At 39.6% G+C, this 20,811-nt stretch overlaps 1 protein-coding gene across 1 annotated transcript in view; it reads right to left on the reverse strand.

Moving 5' to 3' along the window:
- Window positions 1–20,811, reverse strand: part of ENPP1 (ectonucleotide pyrophosphatase/phosphodiesterase 1) — a 76,630-nt gene that overhangs the window by 20,592 nt on the left and 35,227 nt on the right. Inside the window, exons 6-13 of the mRNA XM_034765643.1 lie at window positions 19,993–20,090; window positions 11,475–11,554; window positions 9,604–9,723; window positions 7,977–8,086; window positions 6,365–6,430; window positions 4,949–5,021; window positions 2,698–2,806; window positions 850–981 (exon numbers count right to left, since the gene is read on the reverse strand). Of these exons, the coding sequence (XP_034621534.1) occupies window positions 850–981; window positions 2,698–2,806; window positions 4,949–5,021; window positions 6,365–6,430; window positions 7,977–8,086; window positions 9,604–9,723; window positions 11,475–11,554; window positions 19,993–20,090 (788 nt within the window). The remainder of the gene's footprint in view (window positions 1–849; window positions 982–2,697; window positions 2,807–4,948; window positions 5,022–6,364; window positions 6,431–7,976; window positions 8,087–9,603; window positions 9,724–11,474; window positions 11,555–19,992; window positions 20,091–20,811) is intronic.

Here is a 20,811-nt window from a genome sequence, read left to right on the forward strand (position 1 = left end):
GATTCAATACCACATAACGCAGTCATCTAGGTTAAAAATCATTTCTAAATGTAAGCAACTTATTTTTCCTTTTTGAAAACCAAGCAACCAATAGTAAAAACAAAATCAGTAAGAAAATCTTCAAGCTATACTTTTTAACTAGCTGTCTTTTTAGGGGAGGTTTCCTTCACATTCTCTTCTCTCCAATCACTTTGGTTATTTACTTTTAATGTTCACATATTTATCGTTTAAATGGTGTTGACAGAAAAGGATGTTGCCAATTAGAATTTGACATTCCAGAATTTATTGCAATGTGCACATAAGAAGCAGTAACTGTTGTGCTAGTCTAATAGCTTGGAGTTTTCTTGACATAACTTAGCTTTGGTAAAGTTTATATTAACATGTTTTTAATAAACTTCCAAGGAAAAATCCCACCAAAAGAAAAAAAAAATTAATCCAACAACCTTCCTTGGAAAAGGATAGGGTCCAGGCTAGGAAAGATTCATAGAGTTTAAGGCCAGAAGAGACCATTAAGTCATCTAGTTTGACCTCCTGTATATCACAGGCCACTACATTTCTCCTAGTTACTCCTGTATTGAATCCAATAACTTGTGTTTGGCTAAACCATATAGAGATTAAGGGCCCCAGCTACACATGTAAGTGAACTAGGTCTTTAAATGCCTTTAAGAGCAGAAGATTTATGCTTCTAGGCCATAACAGTTTCCCCAACCCTTATGGTTCAATTTCTCCGTAAGCTTGTACTGAATCTGAGGAATATCAGTATATTCTATACAAATTAATCCTCACTTAATTTTAAAAAGTTTAGAAATAGATAATCAAGTAACACAAATTAGTTTAGCAACTACATACAAGAGAAATACTCATCTGGAACATTTTGGGGTCTTAAGCGAGCTGCAGGGCCAGGAATTATTGTGATATCTTGAACATTCTCCATGTATGTGCTCAGATATGCTGTTTTACTACAGCTAGCTGTTTCCATGCCTGCAAAAGGGAAAAGTGTTATTTTTAAAATAGGTAGGTACAAATCTGCAATACTCCTAATAACAGAACATGTAGCTGTTTTGTACAAAGGGGAAATGTGCTTGGTGATAATTTAGTCAGGAAAGCCACAAGACATCTGAACAGCTGAAAGGAAATGTGAACTCATACGGTACATAAACATCTACCCTTTCAGCAGCCCAGTAACACTCCCTCATGACAGTTCTCACAAGAAAACTGCAATACATTTTCCCTACTGAAGGAGAAAAATAAAGGATACTGTGGGGGTTGGACCGGCAGAGTGGATAACTTTTCAGTTCTGGGCTGTAGTCAGAAATCTAAGTTTCTACACATAGCCCTGCAGTAAAAGACAGGTCAGAGGCAACTAGTGGAAATAATAGGCCATGGCTGTGGCTTTCGGCTTCATTTGTGCAGTGTGTATATGCACACCACAGTGACTACTTAAGAAAAACAAAAACAGGATGTTTTAAGAATATAACTAGTTTTTATTAATTATAATAGAATCTATTTCTTTGAAGTCACTTAAGCTAGAATGGGGAAAAAGAGAGTTGGGTGCAGCATGTGAAAAGAAAGTGAATTATATCATTCCCCCCACCACCAACTCCACAAATTAACAACAAAACTGCTCTGGCACTGTAAAATGTAATTTACATTAAGGCCCACTTATGCCACCAGAGAACTATAAAGGGGCTGGGGTGTAAATAAGAATCAGGTCCAGAATATTCTTCTGTACAAAAGCTGACATCAGACTTTAAGCATGTCTACTATGAAAACAAAATGCTACCACCTGCTTCAATGTGTGAGAGAACTTGATGAAGCCACTGGTGAAAATGGACAGACCCAGCAGTGAGAGAGGGAAACACTTTCTGAGGGACACCAAAAGTCACTTCGCCTGACATTAGTCTCTTGCAGCCATTGGCCAGCTGGGAGGGTAGAGATGCTGACTGGCCAGCATTCCCCAGCTCGTAGGATTTAACCTGGAGTGGGGACTGTGTGGAGCCTCTTTTGGCTCCATTCCATCAGCCCCAGCCTACTCTCCTTAAACTAGGAATGGGAACCAAGCCTTACAGAGTCTGTGGGTCCAACTGATTGACCATTTAGGGGTCAGGAAGGAATCTTTTCTCCCATGGGCCAGTTGGTAGATGACCAGGGAGTTTTTCAATTTCCTAGAGGCACCTTCAAACCACAGTGGGTTAGGCAGGAATGTGATTAATATATAACGGAAGTACTTGGGTTGAGTTGTTAATTCATCACAGTTTGTGGCAGGTTTCCAGTGCAGTTAAGAGGATAAAATGAATGGTTCCCAGAAGAAAAAAAAATGGCATTTTGGTGATGGGCCTTGGGCTCATGGGATCGAGTGAGACCTTGTGGCCTTTGTGGGCCAAGGTCAGACTTAGTGGCCTTCACGCCTGAGGTCCACACCCTTCTGCATCCTCTGTCCCTCTTGCAGCAAGGATGGTGCTAGGACAGAGTCCTGGGGGGTTGGCTGAGGAGAACCTACCCCAAGTTAAGGGTTATATTGATAATAAGCTCTGTAACCCCCACACTGGAATCAATTAAATATCTGGTATAGAAGAGTGTGGGTGATGGGCAGGTAGTGCCCCTTCCCTATGCTAAAGGTTAATAAAAATTGCACCTGCCACTTAATTCCATGCATGTGTCTGTCCTCATTTTGCCACTGTGTACACATCAATTTACCATGATCAGATAGAAGAATAATGTTTAGGCATTTGTGCAAATTCATTTGTTTGAGACCATCCATCAGCATCCCAACTATGTTGTCCACTCTCTGTAGTGCAAGAATGACCTGCAGAATAGAAATGTGGTGATGTAAAATAGATTTTAAGCATTTAGAAACGAATTAATAGATCTGTATTTGGTGAATGTAAAATGTAAGACACAGTATGACCCATATACAAATAAAAGACTTCTTTCTGCAAACTCTATTCACATAAGTATTCCCATAGGTTTCAGTTGAACTATACATGGGAATAAGGATTTCATGGTCAGACCCAAGTTTTCACTTCAGGTTAAGCATGAGCTATTTGTTTAAAATGAGAATTTCTTATAAAAAGAAAGTCCAATCAGTTTCATCTTCAAATAAATTATATACTTCTGTCATTTGGATCATTTTAACTGGGAACATAGGGATGGACTAGTGACTTGGGGTCTTAATCATTGGTTGAAAATTTAATTTTAAACCAAAAGAAATGCCATCCTATAGCTCAATTCTTCAACCTTTTTCATGTTTAGTACTTACTGACAGTGGACTCTGTGGGACTACTTGCAAGAATAATTTAGATGCATAAGTAATCAATACGAGCAATTAATATTTATAATCAGCTAGTTACATTATTTGATGGGACTACTTGCATAAGTAATTCTACTCAGTGTGAGTAAGGGTTGCAGAATCATGCTCTTACAGAGCTACTCAGATGTCTTTACAGTGGTTTTTATTCTTCAAAGTGTTTTTGACATATGTAATCTATGTTGTTTTATTTGCTAACCAAAGATAAGGATAACTGAGTTTTATATTACCTAAGAAGCGGGAGAGAGGAGAGGGGAGACAGAGACACCACTGTCGAGCTCTCGTTGGCAGTTAATCAACTAAAGAACTACATTGATCTTTCAGTATTATCACAGAAACAGTGTTCAGTGAAAGCCCCCCACAAGAGAAATTGAAAGCCTCTTGCTGTTAATAGCTCCAGTAAAATCTGGAAAAGTCAGTTATAGATGCCAAAACTTTTCCTGAGTTCAAGACAGTACCATTCTCTAATGTTCCCAAATCACTGAATGGTTTCCCCCCCCCCCCCCCCTTCAACCTCTTCTTGTTTTTGTAAGTGCATTTACTGAAGGATGTAATATTGACCCATCCCGGAAAATGAAGGCTTCTCTTATTTACTGAATGGGTACAGCACAGACAGTGGTAATATCTGCTTCCCCTATGCCAGTGGTTCTCAATCAGGGTCCAGGGCCCCCTGCGAGCCATGAGCATGTTTCAGGGGGTCCGCCAAACAGGGCCAGCATTAGACTCACTGGTGCCCAGGGGAGAAAGTCGAAGCCCCACTGCATGGAGCTGAAGCCCGGGGCCCTGAGCTCTGTCACCCAGGGTGGAAGCGAAAGCCTGAGCAATGTAGCTTTGTGGTAGACCCTGTGGCATGGGACCACGGGCAACTGCCCTGCTTGGTTCCCCCTAGTGCCGGCCCTGGGTTTTATATGCAGAAAAACAGTTGTTGTGGCACAGATGGAGCTATGGAGTTTTTATAGCATGTTGGAAGAGGGGCCTCAGAAAGAAAAAGGTCGAGAACCCCTGCCCTATGCCAAAATGGCCAAAGTCTGACATGGAGGGAGATATCATTCATATCCACCTAACCGTAGTCTGAGACAGCCAGCAACCATGCCAGTTACAATGTGAATAGCCATCCACAGAAGTGGACTAAGATTAGAGCTGGTTTAAATGTTTCATTCACCCCACCTCCCCCATCCACTTTTTAAAAAAAAAGAAAAAAAAAAAGAAAAAAAAAGTGTTTGTTTGTTTTCCCTAAACTGATAAGTTCATGAAAAACTTTTTTTTTTTTCCTTTCCAAAAATTTCTAGTATTTTTTGTCAAAAGGGAGAACTAGCATATGATGAGTGGGGGAAGAGGAGAGGGAGACAAGATACACCATTTACAACCTCCTCCGCATTTGCAATTTTAAATTATAAATAAAAGATAGTACCTAATTTGTTAGCATTGAAAATAGCACATTTATTAAATGCCCTTTTACTATGTATGTTAGTAAAACTAACATGTTAGTAGTATGCATGTTCACCCTCCCACAAAGACTTGTTCTAGTAAGTACACTGCAGATGAGTGCTCCAGTTTATGGGTGTTAATTTAACATGCTATACAAAGCCTCATCAGTAACTCAATACAGAGCTTTAAAACAAAACAAGACTGCCTACTTACTCCACTGCTGACTGGTCCAAAACGATGGCCAGAGGTATCTGGTTCTTCTAAATACAGAGTGTAAAAGTGTGGTCTATATCAAACAGCACCAAAAATGTAATATTTTACATACACATTGAAAAAGTCCAGAAAAAATAATTCAACAATGGATATTAAATAATAGAAACAACTGTGCATCATTTAGTGAGGAAACATTTTAAAAGAAGGGAAAGAAATAGACAATTTGCTTAGAAACAGACTTGAAACAACTAATTTGTTGATCGTAAATGATCTGGGAAAAGGTGGTAAAATTTGCAAACAATACAAAATTACTCAAGATAGTTACGTCCAAAGCAGACTGCGGAGAGTTACAAAGGGATCTCATAAAACTGGGTGACTGGGCAGCAAAATGGCAGATGAAATTCAATGTTGATAAATGCAAAGTAATGCACATGGGAGAACATAATCCCAACTATCCATACAAAAATGATGGGATCTAAATTAGCTGTTACCACACAAGAAAGAGATCTTGGAGTCATCATAGACAGATCTCTGAAAACATCCGCAATGTGCAATGGCAGTCCAAAAAGTTAACAGAATGTTAAGAACCATTAGGCAAGGGATAAATAATAAGACAGAAAATATCACAATGCCACTACATAAATTCATGGTACGCCCACATCTTGAATTCTTTGTGCAGTTCTGGTCACCCGCTTTCAAAAAGGATATATTAGAAATGGAAAAAGTACGAAGAAGGGCAACAAAAATGACCAGGGGTATGGATCAGCTTCCATATGAGGAGAGATTAAAAAGACTGGGACTTTTCAGCTTGGAAAAGAGATGACTAAGGGGGGATATGACAGAGGTCTATAAAATCATGACTGGTGTGGAGAAAGTGAATAAGGAAGTGTTATTTACCCCGTCATATAACAGTGAAATTAATAAGCAGCAGGTTTAAAGAAACAAAAAGGAACTATTTCTTCACACAATGCACAGTCAACCTATGGAAATCATTGCAGGGATGTTGCGAAGACAAAAAGTATAACTGGGTTCAAAAAAGAATTAGATAATTAGAATTAGATAGGTCCATCAATGGCTATTAGCCAAGATAGTCAGGGATGCAATCCCATAAACCTTGGACTGCCAGATTCTGGGACTGGTCGACAGAGGATGGATCACATGATAATTGCCCTGTTCTATTCATTCCCTCAGAAGCATCTGACATTGCTACTGTCAGAAGACAGGATACAGGGATAGATGGACCATTGGTCTGACCCAGTATGGCCATTCTTATGTTTTTATGAAGTTATTGAAATAATGCACACAAGGTATTATATTAAATATAAACAACATTTACATTGCATTGTATTTGTTAATTATTATTTCATTATTCTAACACTGTAAACACGAACTTTACATTTGAAATTTAATACCTACCTTTCATCTTTAGGTAACTGCAGCCAATGAAGAATAGCTATCACCCTTTCTTCAAATGGGATTGAACTGTATCAGAACAATACAATAGCAACTGTATTTCAAAGAACTGAAAATTATGTTCATGTGAATTACGAAACCTGTCTTCATTTCAACAACCATAATTGAAATCACTTGGCAACATTAAAGTTGGATATCCTTTAAATATATCTAGATTAATGATTTGGAGTACTACAATGATGGCAAATTTTACCAATACAAGGCTAAGGGCCTGATCTAAAGCCCATTGAAGTCAACAGGAGTCTCTAACTTCCATGAGTTTGGATAAGGCCCTAAATCTTGCCTGCCTTCCTCATACAAGCAATCCTACTGATTTCCCCATGCTCACATAAGAAGAGAAGGATTTGTCCCATATACCATATTTTTAAAACCATCCTGGTATTTATAATGTGAGCCCAGATGCCAAGTTTATAATGACCATACATAGGTAAAATCTGGAATCAAAACTCTGAAGTAGACTGACAATCATAGATTAGTATACACCCACTAAAAACAGCCTATATGTTACTGAGGCAGCACCACTTGTTGCTGATGACAGTTTTAGCTTGAATGACACAATGCAATTCCAAGTGATCCTGTTCAACTAGCTGAAGAAACATGTAGAATGTCCCACAAGCAACCAACAGTAAGAATCTACGTGACAAGAAAAATAGGACCTGAGAAGAAGAAGATTGAGGACCTCAGGGAAGATTTTGATATTATTAATGATGATTCTCAAATGCACATAATTTTTCCACTGCAGAGAAATGTTTATTCATAGGTATGATTAACAGTTGACCATAAAGGCTACTGCCTTACTGTGAAATACCTTGAAAACTTGCAATAAGGTTAATTTGACAGTGCAGTGTTTCCCATAACTATCTCATTACATAGTTTTTCAAGTACATAGACAATATCATGTAAAGATTTTCCCACTTCATGTAAGGGAAGAGCTCAGATTGAGTGATCAATGTTAGAATCTAGATATTTGTGAAATATTTGCACTAAGTGTAAATAGAAGACATCAAAGCATCACCAGATTCAAATGGCAATTTTTTTGCATACCTCTCCTATAAACATACTTTTCCATACCATGTTATAGCATAATAGGTTCTTCAGCCAGTTACACAACATGCATCATGGAAAATGCAGGCTCTGGCTAGTGGGATTCTGCTTTTTCACAATGTGCAGGACTGTATTAGTAAGCAGGAAGATATTTATCCTCTGTCTGTCATCTATCGTTTTGTGAAAGCTGATCCAAACCAGGAAAGGAAGCAGAACCAACCTACATGTTTTATTTCTCTCGCACTCTAATTCAAGGGTAGTCAATGGGCAGACCACGAGCCAACTCCGGACCACCAGATGCTTTTGAACAGACTTCGAAATCTTTTTATTTACTTATTATCATAATCATTATTGTTATTATTTTTGTATTATTTTCTCTGGAGTCTGGACCATGACCAAGACATGTGGACCTTGACATAAAATAATTGATTACCTCTCCCCTAATTTATTGCTCTACCAAAGGCACACACAAACACACACACACACACACAAAACATGATGTTTTACATACCCATTGTACTTTCTATACAAGTCTGGAAAAGTTCCATTAATTCTCACATCTGATCCAGGCCAGAAGAATGTACCAGCTTTTAGACCTTGATGCATAGCTGTCAGCCAGATCTGTGGGATGAGGACAAGTATAATTATTTAGTGTTTGTCATAAAGCCCCAGCTCCTGGAGTTCTGTTATTTCACGAGAATTTCCACTTTCATTTAAAAAAAAAAAAAAAAAAAACAAAGTTCTAGCATTCATGGTTGTGGAGAAAAGCTTGAAAAGGTGACCTGAGAATAACCTAAAGGTTCAAAACCCAAAAGGCAAATAAGAACCAAAAACATATTTTTTTGAAAAACCTCGTGATTTTTAAGCCAAGATCATGATTTTTTGAGGCCTAATTCATGATTTTTGAATGTTTAGGTTGGCAATAATATGGCAAGTTGGGTGAAAAGAGGAAGCTGAAACTAAGTTGGGAGAGGATGATAAATGGGAGACCTAGTGAAGGGAAGATAAGTAGCATAGGCTGGAGGGGAGGAAGAAATGGCAAGAGACAGAGGATGGAGAGAGAAGAGTTAGAGACAGACATAAAAGCCAAAGAAATGGAAAAAAGAAAGGCAAAAAACCACACACAAACTGTTAGTTTTAGTTCTTTCTAATGCATTATTTCCCAGGCAGAAAAGAGCGGAGGAGGAAGGGTGGGAATCTTTGGGTCACTGCAGCTGGAGTGTGTGAAAATGCTAGATGACTTTTCAAGCTCTCGGTATTCGAGGAGTTGGACTGTACCAAGATGCCTTTCCCACTTAGGATCCACAGGGATCTTGGACTGGAACCATTCTACAGAATTATAGTTTTTGGAGGGGGGCTGGAGAGGGGGCTGAAAATAATGAAAATGTTCTAAACGGGGATAATTGCCATAAAATCATATAAATAAGATAATTAACAAAAATCCTGCCACCTATTTTTTTCATTATTGCAGTTTATATGTAAGCTATTTCAAATCCATTTTACAGCTGCAACAATGTAATCATGTAGTTATGCTGAGTGACAGCTTCTTGGCTGCCTTGGAAATGCTCTCTGTAACTTTTTTCAGAGAGGTAGCCATGTTAGTCTGTATCAGCAAAAACAACGAGGAGTCCTTGTGGCACCTTAGAGACTAACAAATTTATTTGGGCATAAGCTTTCATGGGCTAGAACCCACTTCATCAGATGGATGAAGTGAAAAATACAGGAGCAGGTATAAAAACATGACAGGATGAGGGATGCTTTACCAAGTGTGAGGTCAGTCTAATGAGATAAAATCAATTAACAGCAGGATACCAAGGGAGGAAAAATAACTTTTGAAGTGGTAAGAGAGTGGCCCATTACAGACAATTGACAAGAAGGTGTGAGAAACAGTAGGGAGAAATTAGTATTGGGGAAATTAAGTTTAGATTTTGTAATGACCCAACCACTCCCAGTCTGGGTTCTAGCCCCCAAAAACTTATGCCCAAATAAGTTTTTTAGTCTCTAAGGTGCCACAAGGACTCCTTGTTGTTTTCTCTGTAACATTGTTTCTCAGTATCACCATTTTCCTGAGAAATAACTAAACAACATAACCACTATCTCTTTTGTCTCATAGCAGTATATTAGTTATTAATACTTACAGGCTGTCCTTGGTACCACTGTGGATTAAACTTCTCTTCATTTCTAAGCATGAAGGAAACATTTCTATGGGGGTCGTAGATCTTGTTATCAATTATACCATGGGATTCTGGATACAGCCCCTACAATTAAGATTGTGCCATTGTATAAAAAAGAAAATCTTTTTTATAGAAATCCTTATGTATACGTCACTATAAATGCCACAAGTCACAAAACGATCTAACAGAGTCACATTTCACTGCTACAAAGATCAAATACAGACTGACACTTCTCAAAGGTAATGCAGCATTTTTCTTTGTGTAAGTGGATGCAAGTCTATTAACTTACACTAAGTCTGAATTTGGCTTGACCTCTTCTGGCTGAATTTATAGCCTACTTGCTATAGTTTTCTCTTATGCTCTTTTAAAGGCATTTAGGCAAAACAGAGCCTAAATGGAAGGCATAACCTTAGCCTGACATCTTAAGGGTAGCACAGCTGGTTTGCCACAGAATGGGATGGACTTCATGAAGCAGTTGGGAGGATCCCCACCTGTGACTAGATGCCTCCATAAGATAACAGACCAACAAGTAGCTCAATGGTGGGGAGTGGGGATCTGCAAGGAGTAGGGAGGCTTCTGAGGAGACCCTGTGACAGAGAAAGGAGCTGGAAGGGAGCTTACCACTCCAGTTAGGTGAAAAGCCAGACTGGGGATACCTGTTGTGTGCCTGGTTTACCTATTTTGATTGATGTTGAACTGTGTTTGCGATTGAATAAATACATGCTTCAGAAAAAGGAATGGCATAGTGACAGTGGGGAGCTTTATTTACACACTATCTGGAGAGTTAGTTCCCCAGCTTTCATAAGAGTGGGAGGACTGAGGCAGAGGATGGTCTGATGCCTTGTTAGGGGAGATCCAATTACATGGTGGCAGAGCAAAACTCTTTCTACCAGGTCACCTCTTCAAATTTGGGAGTGTGTGTCTTGTGGGGAGGGGGGACATTAAACAATTTTTTAAAAAATAAGTAAAAACCAGAGACTGTGCACATAACAGCATTCACTGCCATGCCACCCAAAGAGGCAACAGCACTGATGAGTCAGGAGCAGAAGGCAGTGAGGCTGTGATTCCATCAGTCTTAATTTGAGTTCTAAACTCTTTGACCATGAAGCTCAAGGGAGTCTGCTGATATACCATAGAAGGCTGTAAGACACAATCCAGCTTTGGAAGCTTTTTTTTTTTTTTAAATTGGTTTATTTTCTCTTGTATATATTCAAGATGGGAGAAACTTTAGAGATCAGTTGTTTGTGACACCTTCCACCCTTGGGCTGCTTCTGAACCAGATTTGAATCCCAGACAGCCTTAGATCTCCTCACACCTTCAAAACTCATGAGATATTCAGATTGCTGGTTCCATTTCAGACCTCATCTATGTCTACTTAATGTCACAATTTCTGTTCCATGGGAGGGGCATAAGGCACATATCTTCCCAAAGAAAAGGAATGAGAAAAGAACCTAGCTTGCTTCTACTCCCCTGGCCAAAACTGTGATTCAGCGGATTATGCCAAATTCATACCAATGCACAGAGTGAAGAAGCATACTAATTTATAATGCCACAGGAATTCTTACACCTGGTATTGGATAGTTTTTATTAATTATCAGAATCAAGTTAATCTAACCAGGCATAAGTAGTCTTTATATAGTGATTGTCACACATTAAGCCAGATCTTAGCGTGAAGAGAAAAGAAGAAAAGTGTGGAATCTACATTTTCATAGTCCTGTGGGAAATCTTAAGTATTGTTCTTCTTGGATTTAATAATCCACAAATCCTGTTTCCCCTGGAATTGAATAAATTCAGAACAATGTATCTTCTAGAGAGAAAAACACAGAAGTTCTTACTGTGACAATGGTGTAGTGATTGGGGAACGTTTTTGTTGGATACACTGGTCTCATGTTGGGAGTGTATGTTCCACATTTTTCTAGGGGGAAAAATGTAAAGTTACAAAAGTGAAAAAATTTCACAAGACTCAACTATGTATACATTCAGTTTTAAAAATCATACCCCTGTAGAGTTTGCACTCTTCAACATTCTAGAATTCATACAGCAACTCCCCGCTTAATGTTGTAGTTATGTTCCTGAAAAATGCGACTTTAAGCGAAATGATGTTAAGCAAATCCAATTTCCCCATAAGAATTAATGTAAATGGGGGCGGGGGTTAGGTCCCAGGGAAATTTTTTTTCAACAGACAAAAAAAGACTATATATACTGTATATATATACACATACACACACAATGAGTTTTAAACAAACAATTTAATATTGTACACAGCAATGATGATTGTGAAGCTTGATGGAGGTGGTGAAGTTAGAGGGTGGAAGAGGGTGCGATATTTCCCAGGGAATGCCTTACTGCTAAATGATGTAATAGCATTCGGCTGAGCCCTCAGGGGTTAACACGCTGTTGTTAATGTAGCCTCATACTCTACAAGGCAGCACAAATGGATGGAGGGGAGACAGCATGGCAGACAGAGACAGAGAAACACAGCCTGTGTGTGGGAGAGAGAGAGAGAGATGCACATTGCCCCTTTAAGTACGCTGACACCACTCTAAGTACACTGCCTCTAAAAAGATCAGGAAGTTGAGACAGCAGCTGCAGCCAACAAACTCTCTCTGTCCTGAGCCCCATCCTGTCCCCACCCTGCTCTATATGGAGTGGGGCGGGAAGGAATAGGGGGAGAGGCGGACACCCTGACATTAGCCCTCCTCTTCCCCCATCCCCTGCACAGCAAGCAGGAGGCTCCCAGGAGCAGCTCCAAGGCAGAAGGCAAGAGCAGCACATGGCAGTGGGGGAAGAGACAGCTGAACTGCTGGCAACTGGTAGCCTGCTGGGTGGCTGCTGCACAGGGAACTTCGGGGAGCGGGGAGCTGATGGGGCGCTGCCGGTCCACCCTGGTTTCAAGCCCCCACCAGCTAGCTGCAACGGGCTGCTCTTCCTGCAAGCAGTGGACAAAGTAGGCAGCTGCCAAACAACATTAAAAGGGAGCACTGCACAACTTTAAATGAGCATGTTCCCTAATTGATCAGCAACATAACAACGAAACAACGTTAACCAGGATGACTTTAATTGAGGAGCTACTGTATTTATGTCAGAAATGAACAAGTCACATTTGACTTAACAGCTAGTGGTAGAAATGCATTCTAGATACTCCTTATGGGGCTGATCTTTGACCACTGAAGTCAATTGTCACAGAATCAGGCCTTTTGAACAATATCTGGTGCAAATGTATACAGGAATGACCAAAGAAGTTATGCTATTCCAATTAGAATACTGATCTGGCAGCTGGTGAGAGTGCTGTGCAGTGTGAGCACTAATAATGATTTCAGTCTGAGAGTTCCCAGAAGCAAAGTAGCTTTTGACTGAAGGCTATAAATGCTGTCTTGCCCCAGTTCTCTTAAGAGTATGTCACAAATTGCTATTTACTTTGCTTTCAGTTTATATACACATCCCATAAAAGGGAGTGTTTATCATGTTCTCTAGGCATAACCTCAAACTTATGTTCTTGACATAGAATTGTGGGTCTCTTTTTAAAAAAAAAATCACTGACAATATATATAAGAATGAAAAGTCATTCCTGTTAGGCCAAAATGGTCAAATTTGGATTCCTTAAGCAAGTTGCCTAAATCTATACTCAAGAACCTAAATAGGTGTTCTCTTCTTCTGAAAATTAGGACAATAACCCTCACTAAAGTATCAAAAAATACCACACAAAGACCAAAAGTTTTGTGTAAAGCAGGGGTCGGCAACCTTTCAGAAGTGGTGTGCCAAGTCTTCATTTATTCACTCTAATTTAAGGTTTCACATGCCAGTAATACATTTTAATGTTTTTAGAAGGTCTCTTTCTATAAGTCTATAATATATAACTAAACTATTGTTGTATGTAAAGTAAATAAGGTTTTTTAAATGTTTAAGAAGCTTCATTTAAAATTAAATTAAAATGCAGAGCCCTCCAGACCAGTGGCCAGGACCCTGGCAGTGAGTGTGCCACTGAAAATCAGCTCGCGTGCCGTGCCATAGGTTGCCTACCCCTTGTGTAAAGGATAAAGATAAGCGTAAAGTTAATGATTCATCAGATTGATTTTCTGCTCTGTAATCTATGCATGCACTTTGGATCATTCTCTCCCATACGTTCAGTATAGTATAGATGTTGGCAGAGTTCAAGAAATCTTTATATCCAACATGTTATTTTGCTACTTCCGCTGAACCTGATCTAAGATACATTGAATCCACTGGAAAAAGTCTCATGTTGCTTTCAATGTGCTCTGCACTAGGCACCAACTGGAGAAAAATAAATTTAGATAAAATAAGAACAGGCCAAACCCTCTCCTAAAAATCATAATATTCCTTTTTTAGAGTATAATAAAAGGCATCATCCCTACCAAGTCTTTCTGGTGCTCTGGGACATAGCGACCCCTTCAAGCATTTCCAAACTTGTCCTAGCTGTCTCCCCAGATGCTATTTTTCTAAAGCCTGAAAATATAAATCTTGAGGATTTGTTAACCAAAATCCATGGGGATTTTGGCAAGGACTTTACTTTGTCTTCTATCTTACTTGGCTCACTTCCCATATTTCAAAGCCAGATAAAGTTGAAGACAAAAAGAGGATTCGTTTGAAAATTGATGTATTGAAGAGTCAAAAGAAATCTGCAACCCCCTTTTCCCAAACCAAAATGTACATGTGACAGAGTGGGATATATCTGGGTCAAACTGTGAACTCCAATTTGTCACCTCCATTTTGGATTAGGACATCCATTTTTTGTTATATGATGAACTCATGTCTAACCTTGCTCAAAGCAAGCTTATTGCAATGTATTCTAGTAAGCTACCCTGCCCAGGAAAGATGTGATCTCTAAGAAGCCATCAAGACAACAATCTAGGGCCACTGGGGGTCTTTCAGTTACCAGCCTATTGCCAAGGAACAATGGACTCTCTACACAAGAGCCCAGAGGGGTGAAGGGATAAGCATAGCAGTGGAGCACATGGCCAAAAAGGAAGCAAGACTTTATAAAAGAGGGCTTCTCTGTGAGTAGGGCCATCTATCACCACATGCAAGAAGACTGCTGGAGGAAGAGGAAATATGGCTAGCCTGAAATGCAGACAAGACCTCGGACTCATAGAAGGGGTGAGATCAATCTAGGGGAGAGTGCATCTCAGACTTATGAATTTGCAAAGATCTGTCGCTTTAGTGCTGTTAAAGAGTAAAGTGACTGTGGTTAAGAAATTTCTTTGCTAAGCCTGTGTTCTTTGCTTTCCTGCCATGTTGTCCTGTGGTGGTTAAACTAGAAGCCACAGTGCCCATAGCTAGGTGGAACTCTGAGGGAGTGTGTGCAAGCAACTAGGAGGCCTGGGAGGTCTGAGGCAGCTGGAACATGGAGTCCTATGTCCTAAGGAAGGGCTCAGAAAAAAGGTTAGAGCCTGGGTGTATGCCCTAGAGACCAGAGCTAGGAACAATGACTAGTCTCAGCCCAAACCCAGTTGGCTTAGTAACACATGGATCTAGCTTTTGTGTCCACTCACAATAATAATTATACATATTTTAATAAAATCTTAGTTACAAAAATAAAGTAGAAAAAAAATATGTTTTTTCCCCATATCTAATAATCTACAGAGACCTTGTTCTTTGGGGGCTTCTAATGACCCCAATTTGGCTATTTAAATCCTAACTCTTAAGTGGAACGAATAGGAATTTTATATCCATGGGTCCCAGTCCTGCAAATACATATGCATGAGTAGTTCCAATAGTACTATTGACCTGCATAGTTACTCCTGTGTGTAACTATTTGCCAGATCAGAGGCTATGTGGTGCTATTAATTTATTAAGTGTGTTATGAAAATAAGTTAGCAACACATTGATTTACAATATTAAATGACAATAATTTACATATAGCACCTACCATTCCAGAATGTTTCATTACAAACTATAGGTCAAAATCAAAGACCACTTAAATCAATGGGATTCTTGCCATTGACATCAATGGCTTTCATCAGGCTTCAGTCCTTTGACTAAATCATGGAGAAGCTGAGTAGTCATTGTTGTAACAGTAGCAGATGAAGACACTCTGCCAGAATTCCTCCAAGGGCCCACAGTTGTGCACACTACATCAGGAGCTTCAAAATTTGAAAGGGTCCATCATGTATCTCCTCTCTCGTGCTGGCCCAGCTCTGCTGGTCAATGTGGAGGTGAGGCCTGTTTACCCCAACTTCATCCCCCTTTGGGTCAGATAGTGCTACTGCTGGCTCCTGGCTAGCACAGGGCTTGCACTCCCTATCCATACTGTGGTTGTCCTCTGCACAGGGCATGAAGGAGAGGCTAAGGCTCCTTGCATCATATCCTATCCTCCTTGTGCCCCCATGCATTGACAGCCAAAATTGGGCTATATTCCACATCCCAGCATATACATACCATAAATCATTTAACCTGCAAATTAAATGCAGGCACCAATAAGGTAAAAGGTGTCTATCGCTGAACAACATCCCCACACTATTTTACATAATAGGATGTGACTCCAGCTGGTCACAACATTTCCAAGGCTCTCTGGTCCAAAGTGACCAGAGACAGACTAACTCTTGCCCTCACTAGCTTGATGGCATGGCACTGGCCTGGGATGTGGGAGACCCAACTTCAAGCCCGCTCTGTCCGATTCAGAGTGATCTGGGATGAAAAGCTCTGCTCTGAGTCAGGCAGAGCAGGTTCAAACCTGGATCACCCACATCTCAGGCCAGTACCCATGTCACTAGACTAGAGAATGTGAAAGTTAGTCTCTCTCATCAGGAATGCCCTGGACCTTAAAAAAGCTCAGCTTTTAATCAAAAATTGACTTTTTGACATAATTCTATTTCATTAAAATGTTTGAAAGATTTTGATTTGGTTCAGTACAAAATTGAAACATTTTCAAAACTTTGAAAGTTGCTGTGATATGGAATTGTCACCCTCCAGTCAGCTCTAATTGTGATGAATATCACAGAACTGGAAGGGACCTTGAGAGGTCATCTAGCCCAGTCACCTGCACTCGTGGCAGGGCTAATTATCTAGAGCATTCCTGACAGGTTTTTATCTAACATGCTCTTAAAAATCTCCAATCATGGAGATTCCACAGCTTCTCTAGGCAGTGTATTCCAGTGCCTAACTACCCTGACTGTTAGGAAGTTTTTCTTAATGTCCAACCTAAACTGCCCTTGCTGCAATTTAAGCCCATTGCTTCTTGTCCTACCTCAGAAGTTAAGAAAAACAATTTTTCTTCCTCCTCCTCCCTGTAACAACCTTTTACATACTTGAGAATGGTTATGTTCCCTTTCAGTCTTCTCTTCTCTTCTCCATACTAAACAACCCCATTTTTTTCAATCTTTCCTCATAGGTCATGTTTTCTAGACCTTTAATCATTTTTGTTGCTCTTCTCTAGATTCTCTCCAATTTGTCCACATCCTTCCTGAAATGTGGTGCCCAGAACAGGACACAATACTCCAGATGAGGCCTAATCAGCGTGGAATAGAGCAGAAGAATTACTTCTCATGTCTTGCTTACAACACTCCTGCTAATACATCCCAGAATGATGTTTGCTTTTTTTTTTGCAACAGTGTGTTACACTGTTGACTCATATTTAGCTTGTGATCCACTATGACCCCCAGATTCCTTTCCACAGTACTCCTTCCTAGGCAGTTATTTCCCATTTTTTATGTGTGCAACTGATTGTTCCTTCCTAAATGGAATACTTTGCATTTGTCCTTATTGAATTTCGTCCTATTTACTTCAGATCATTTCTCCAGTTTGTCCAGATCATTTTGAATTTTAATCCTATCCTCCAAAGTACTTGCAACCCCTCCCAGCTTTGTATCGTCCACAAATGTTATAAGTGTACTCTCTATGCCATTATCTAAATCATTGATGAAGATATTGAACAGAACCGGACCCAGAACTGATCCCTGTGGGACCCCACTCATTATACCCTTCCAGCATGACTGTGAACCACTGATAACTATGCTTCTGGGAATGGTTTTCCAACCAGTTTTGCACCCACCTTATAGTAGTTCCATCTAGGTTCAATTTCCCTAGTTTATTTATGAGAAGGTCATGAGGGACAGTATCAAAAGCTTTACTAAAATCAAGATATACCACACCTACCGCTCCCTCCCCCGTCCCCCCAACCCCACCCACACACATGCACGCATCCACAAGACTTGTTACCCTGTCAAAGAAAGCTATCAGGTTGTTTGACATGATTTATTTTTGACAAATCCATGCTGACGGTTACTTAATCACATTATTATCTTCTAGATGTTTGCAAACTGATTGCTTAATTACTTGTTCCATTATCTTTCTGGGTACAGAAGTTAAGCTGATTGTTCTGTAATTACCTGGGTTGTCCTTATTTCACTTTTTATAGATAGGCACTATATTTACCCTTATCCAGTCTTCTGGAATCTCTCCCATCTTCCAGGACTTCTCAAAGATAATCACTAAGGCTCAGACATCTCCTCAGTCAGCTCCTTGAGTATTCTAGGATGCATTTCATCAGGCCCTGGTGACTTGAAAACATCTAATTTGTCCAAGTAATTTTTAACTTGTTCTTTCCCTATTTTAGCCTCTTCTGACCCTACCTCATTTTCACTGGCATTCACTACATTAGACATCCAATCACCACCAACCTTCTTGGTGAAAACCGAAACAAAGAAGTCATTAAGCACCTTCCACATTTCCTATTGCTATTTTTCCGCGCTTATTGAGGAAGACCAAGGACAGGGTAGGCTGTTACTCTTGCTTCTAATGTATTTGTAGAATGTTTTCTTGTTACCCTTTATGTCTCTAACTAGTTTGATCTCGTTTTGTGCCTTGGCATTTCTAATTTTGTCCCTACATACTTGTGTTATTTGTTTATATTCATCCCTTGTAACTTGACCTAGTTTCTACTTTTTGTAGGACTCTTTTTTGATTTTTAGATCATTGAAGATCTCCTGGTTAAGACAGGGTGGTTTCTTGCCATACTTCCTATCTTTCCTACGCAGTGGGATAGTTTGCTCTTGTGCACTTAATGTCTCTTTGAAAACCTGCCAACTGTCTTCTATTGTTTTTCCCCTTAGACTTGGTTCCCATGGGATCTTACCTACCAACTCCCTGAGTTTGCTAAAGTCTGCCTTCTTGAAATCCATTGTTTTTATTTTGCTGTTCTCCCTCCTACCATTCCTTAGAATCATAAACTCTATCATTTCATGATCACTTTCACTCAAGCTGCCTTCCACTTTCAAATTCTCAACTACTTCCTCCCTATTTGTCAAAATCAAATTGAGAACAGCCTCTCCCCTGGTAGCTGTCTCCACCTTCTGAAATAAAAAATTGTCTCCAATACATTCCAATAACTTGTTGGATAATCTGTGCCCTGCTGTGTTATTTTCCCAACAGATGTCTGGGTAGTTAAAGTCCCCCATCACCATCAAGTCCTGTGCTTTGGATGATTTTGTTAGCTGTTTAAAAAAAGCCTCATTCACCTCTTCTTCCTGGTTAGGTGGTCTTAGACCCCTACCATGACATCACTTGTTTTTTACCCCTTTTATCCTTACCCAAAGACTTTCAACAAGTCTATCTCCTATTTCCATCTCAATCTCAGTCCAAGTGTATACATTTTTAATATCTAAGGAGAGAATGTTTTCATTTGTTATTTTCAGATAAACAGAATGTAGTCACTCCAGATTGTAATTTGGACAGCACAGCAAGCCTGACATTGCTACTCAGGCAAGAAGTACCATGGAATTTTTACAAGTGATCAAGAGTTTGGTTGTATGCCTTATGTTTCAATTATCCTTATAAGGGATAAAAACCTTGGGCTTTAAAAAAAAAGAAAACAACTAAACTTTATATTCTGTAAAACACCACAAAACCTGTTGAAAAAAGCACTAAGACTATGGCCGCTTCTAGTCACTCATTCATTTAACAAAATGAAACTCCTCCCTCAAATATCATCATTTTCCTACTCTATGCATCACCTCTTGCATTTTATTAGTCATTTCTCATATTTTCTCCACCTCGCTTTCCTTCTCAAAATATTGAAATACTTTCTACCCCTCTTTCCATTATTTTGTCACCTCCCCATCTAAATACAAGTCACTCTGCAGGCTGAATCATACTTCAGAAATGGTATGGAGTCAAAACATCACATCTAACTGCTTTTTTATTTTGCAAAACTATCACTGCTCAACCACAGAAAGGGCTGCTCAACCACATTCAGTCTCTCACTGAGAGCCCAAAGAATACTTGGCCAGCTCCTGGTGAAGTGTTTAAAAGAGTTCTCCTTGTACTCTTAAAACAATGGACAGCTTAGATTTTTCTAATTAAGTGTCATGTTATTGCTTGGACAGAGAATCTACTCACGTAATTTGCTAATAACAGGAAGAAGTCCACCCCAGGTGTGCAAATACTCTGCTCTGAAGCCATCCAAAGAAAACAACAAAACTGGGGGTTTTGCAAACCTGAACAATTAGAAATAAGAGAGTAAAAGAAAAACATGGAATTTAATATCTTTACACTGCTTTTCCAGTGTAAAGAGCTAAACAGATACTCATTAATGTTCACAATTACAGATGGGCAGAAATTTTTCGTTTGTTTGCTGAAAAATGCAGTTCCAGTCGACTAGAAACTATTCATAAATTTGACCTGACAGTTTCTGCTGGAGAAAAGTTTTTCAAGGTCAGCAAAGTTTGTCTTGCAGCTCTTTTATAAGGTTTAGCCCAATGGTTAACATACTTGCCTAGGCCATGATAAATGGGGGTATAAAGCCCACTCTGGGGCAGAGACTTGAACTCAGATCTTCTCTCTTCCAGGCCAGCACTCTTAACAACCAGGCTATAGGTCATTCTGCAGTTAATTGATTGCTCTCGCTCCTGTTGGAGTTGGTCAACTTTGTATAAATGCTTAAAAGTCAATTGTGCCAAATAGCAAGAATAACTCTATAGCCTGATTAAGGCACTCACCTTAGAGGTAAGAGATGTGGATTCAAATCCCTTCTCTGAATCAGCCAGAGAAAAGATTGGTATTTACATATCTTGCCCCCTTGAGATAGCCTAACTTGAAACTTAAGGATATCCGACACATTCTTTCTCCACCACCACAGGAAAAGACAAGGATTTTTCGTTTCAGAAAAAAATAATTTATGCCTTTGCATAAATCATGTAGGCCCAGATCCTGCAAAGA

The sequence above is a fragment of the Trachemys scripta genome, chromosome 3, assembly GCF_013100865.1.
Source record: "Trachemys scripta elegans isolate TJP31775 chromosome 3, CAS_Tse_1.0, whole genome shotgun sequence".
In the NCBI taxonomy this organism is placed as follows: Eukaryota; Metazoa; Chordata; order Testudines; family Emydidae; genus Trachemys; species Trachemys scripta.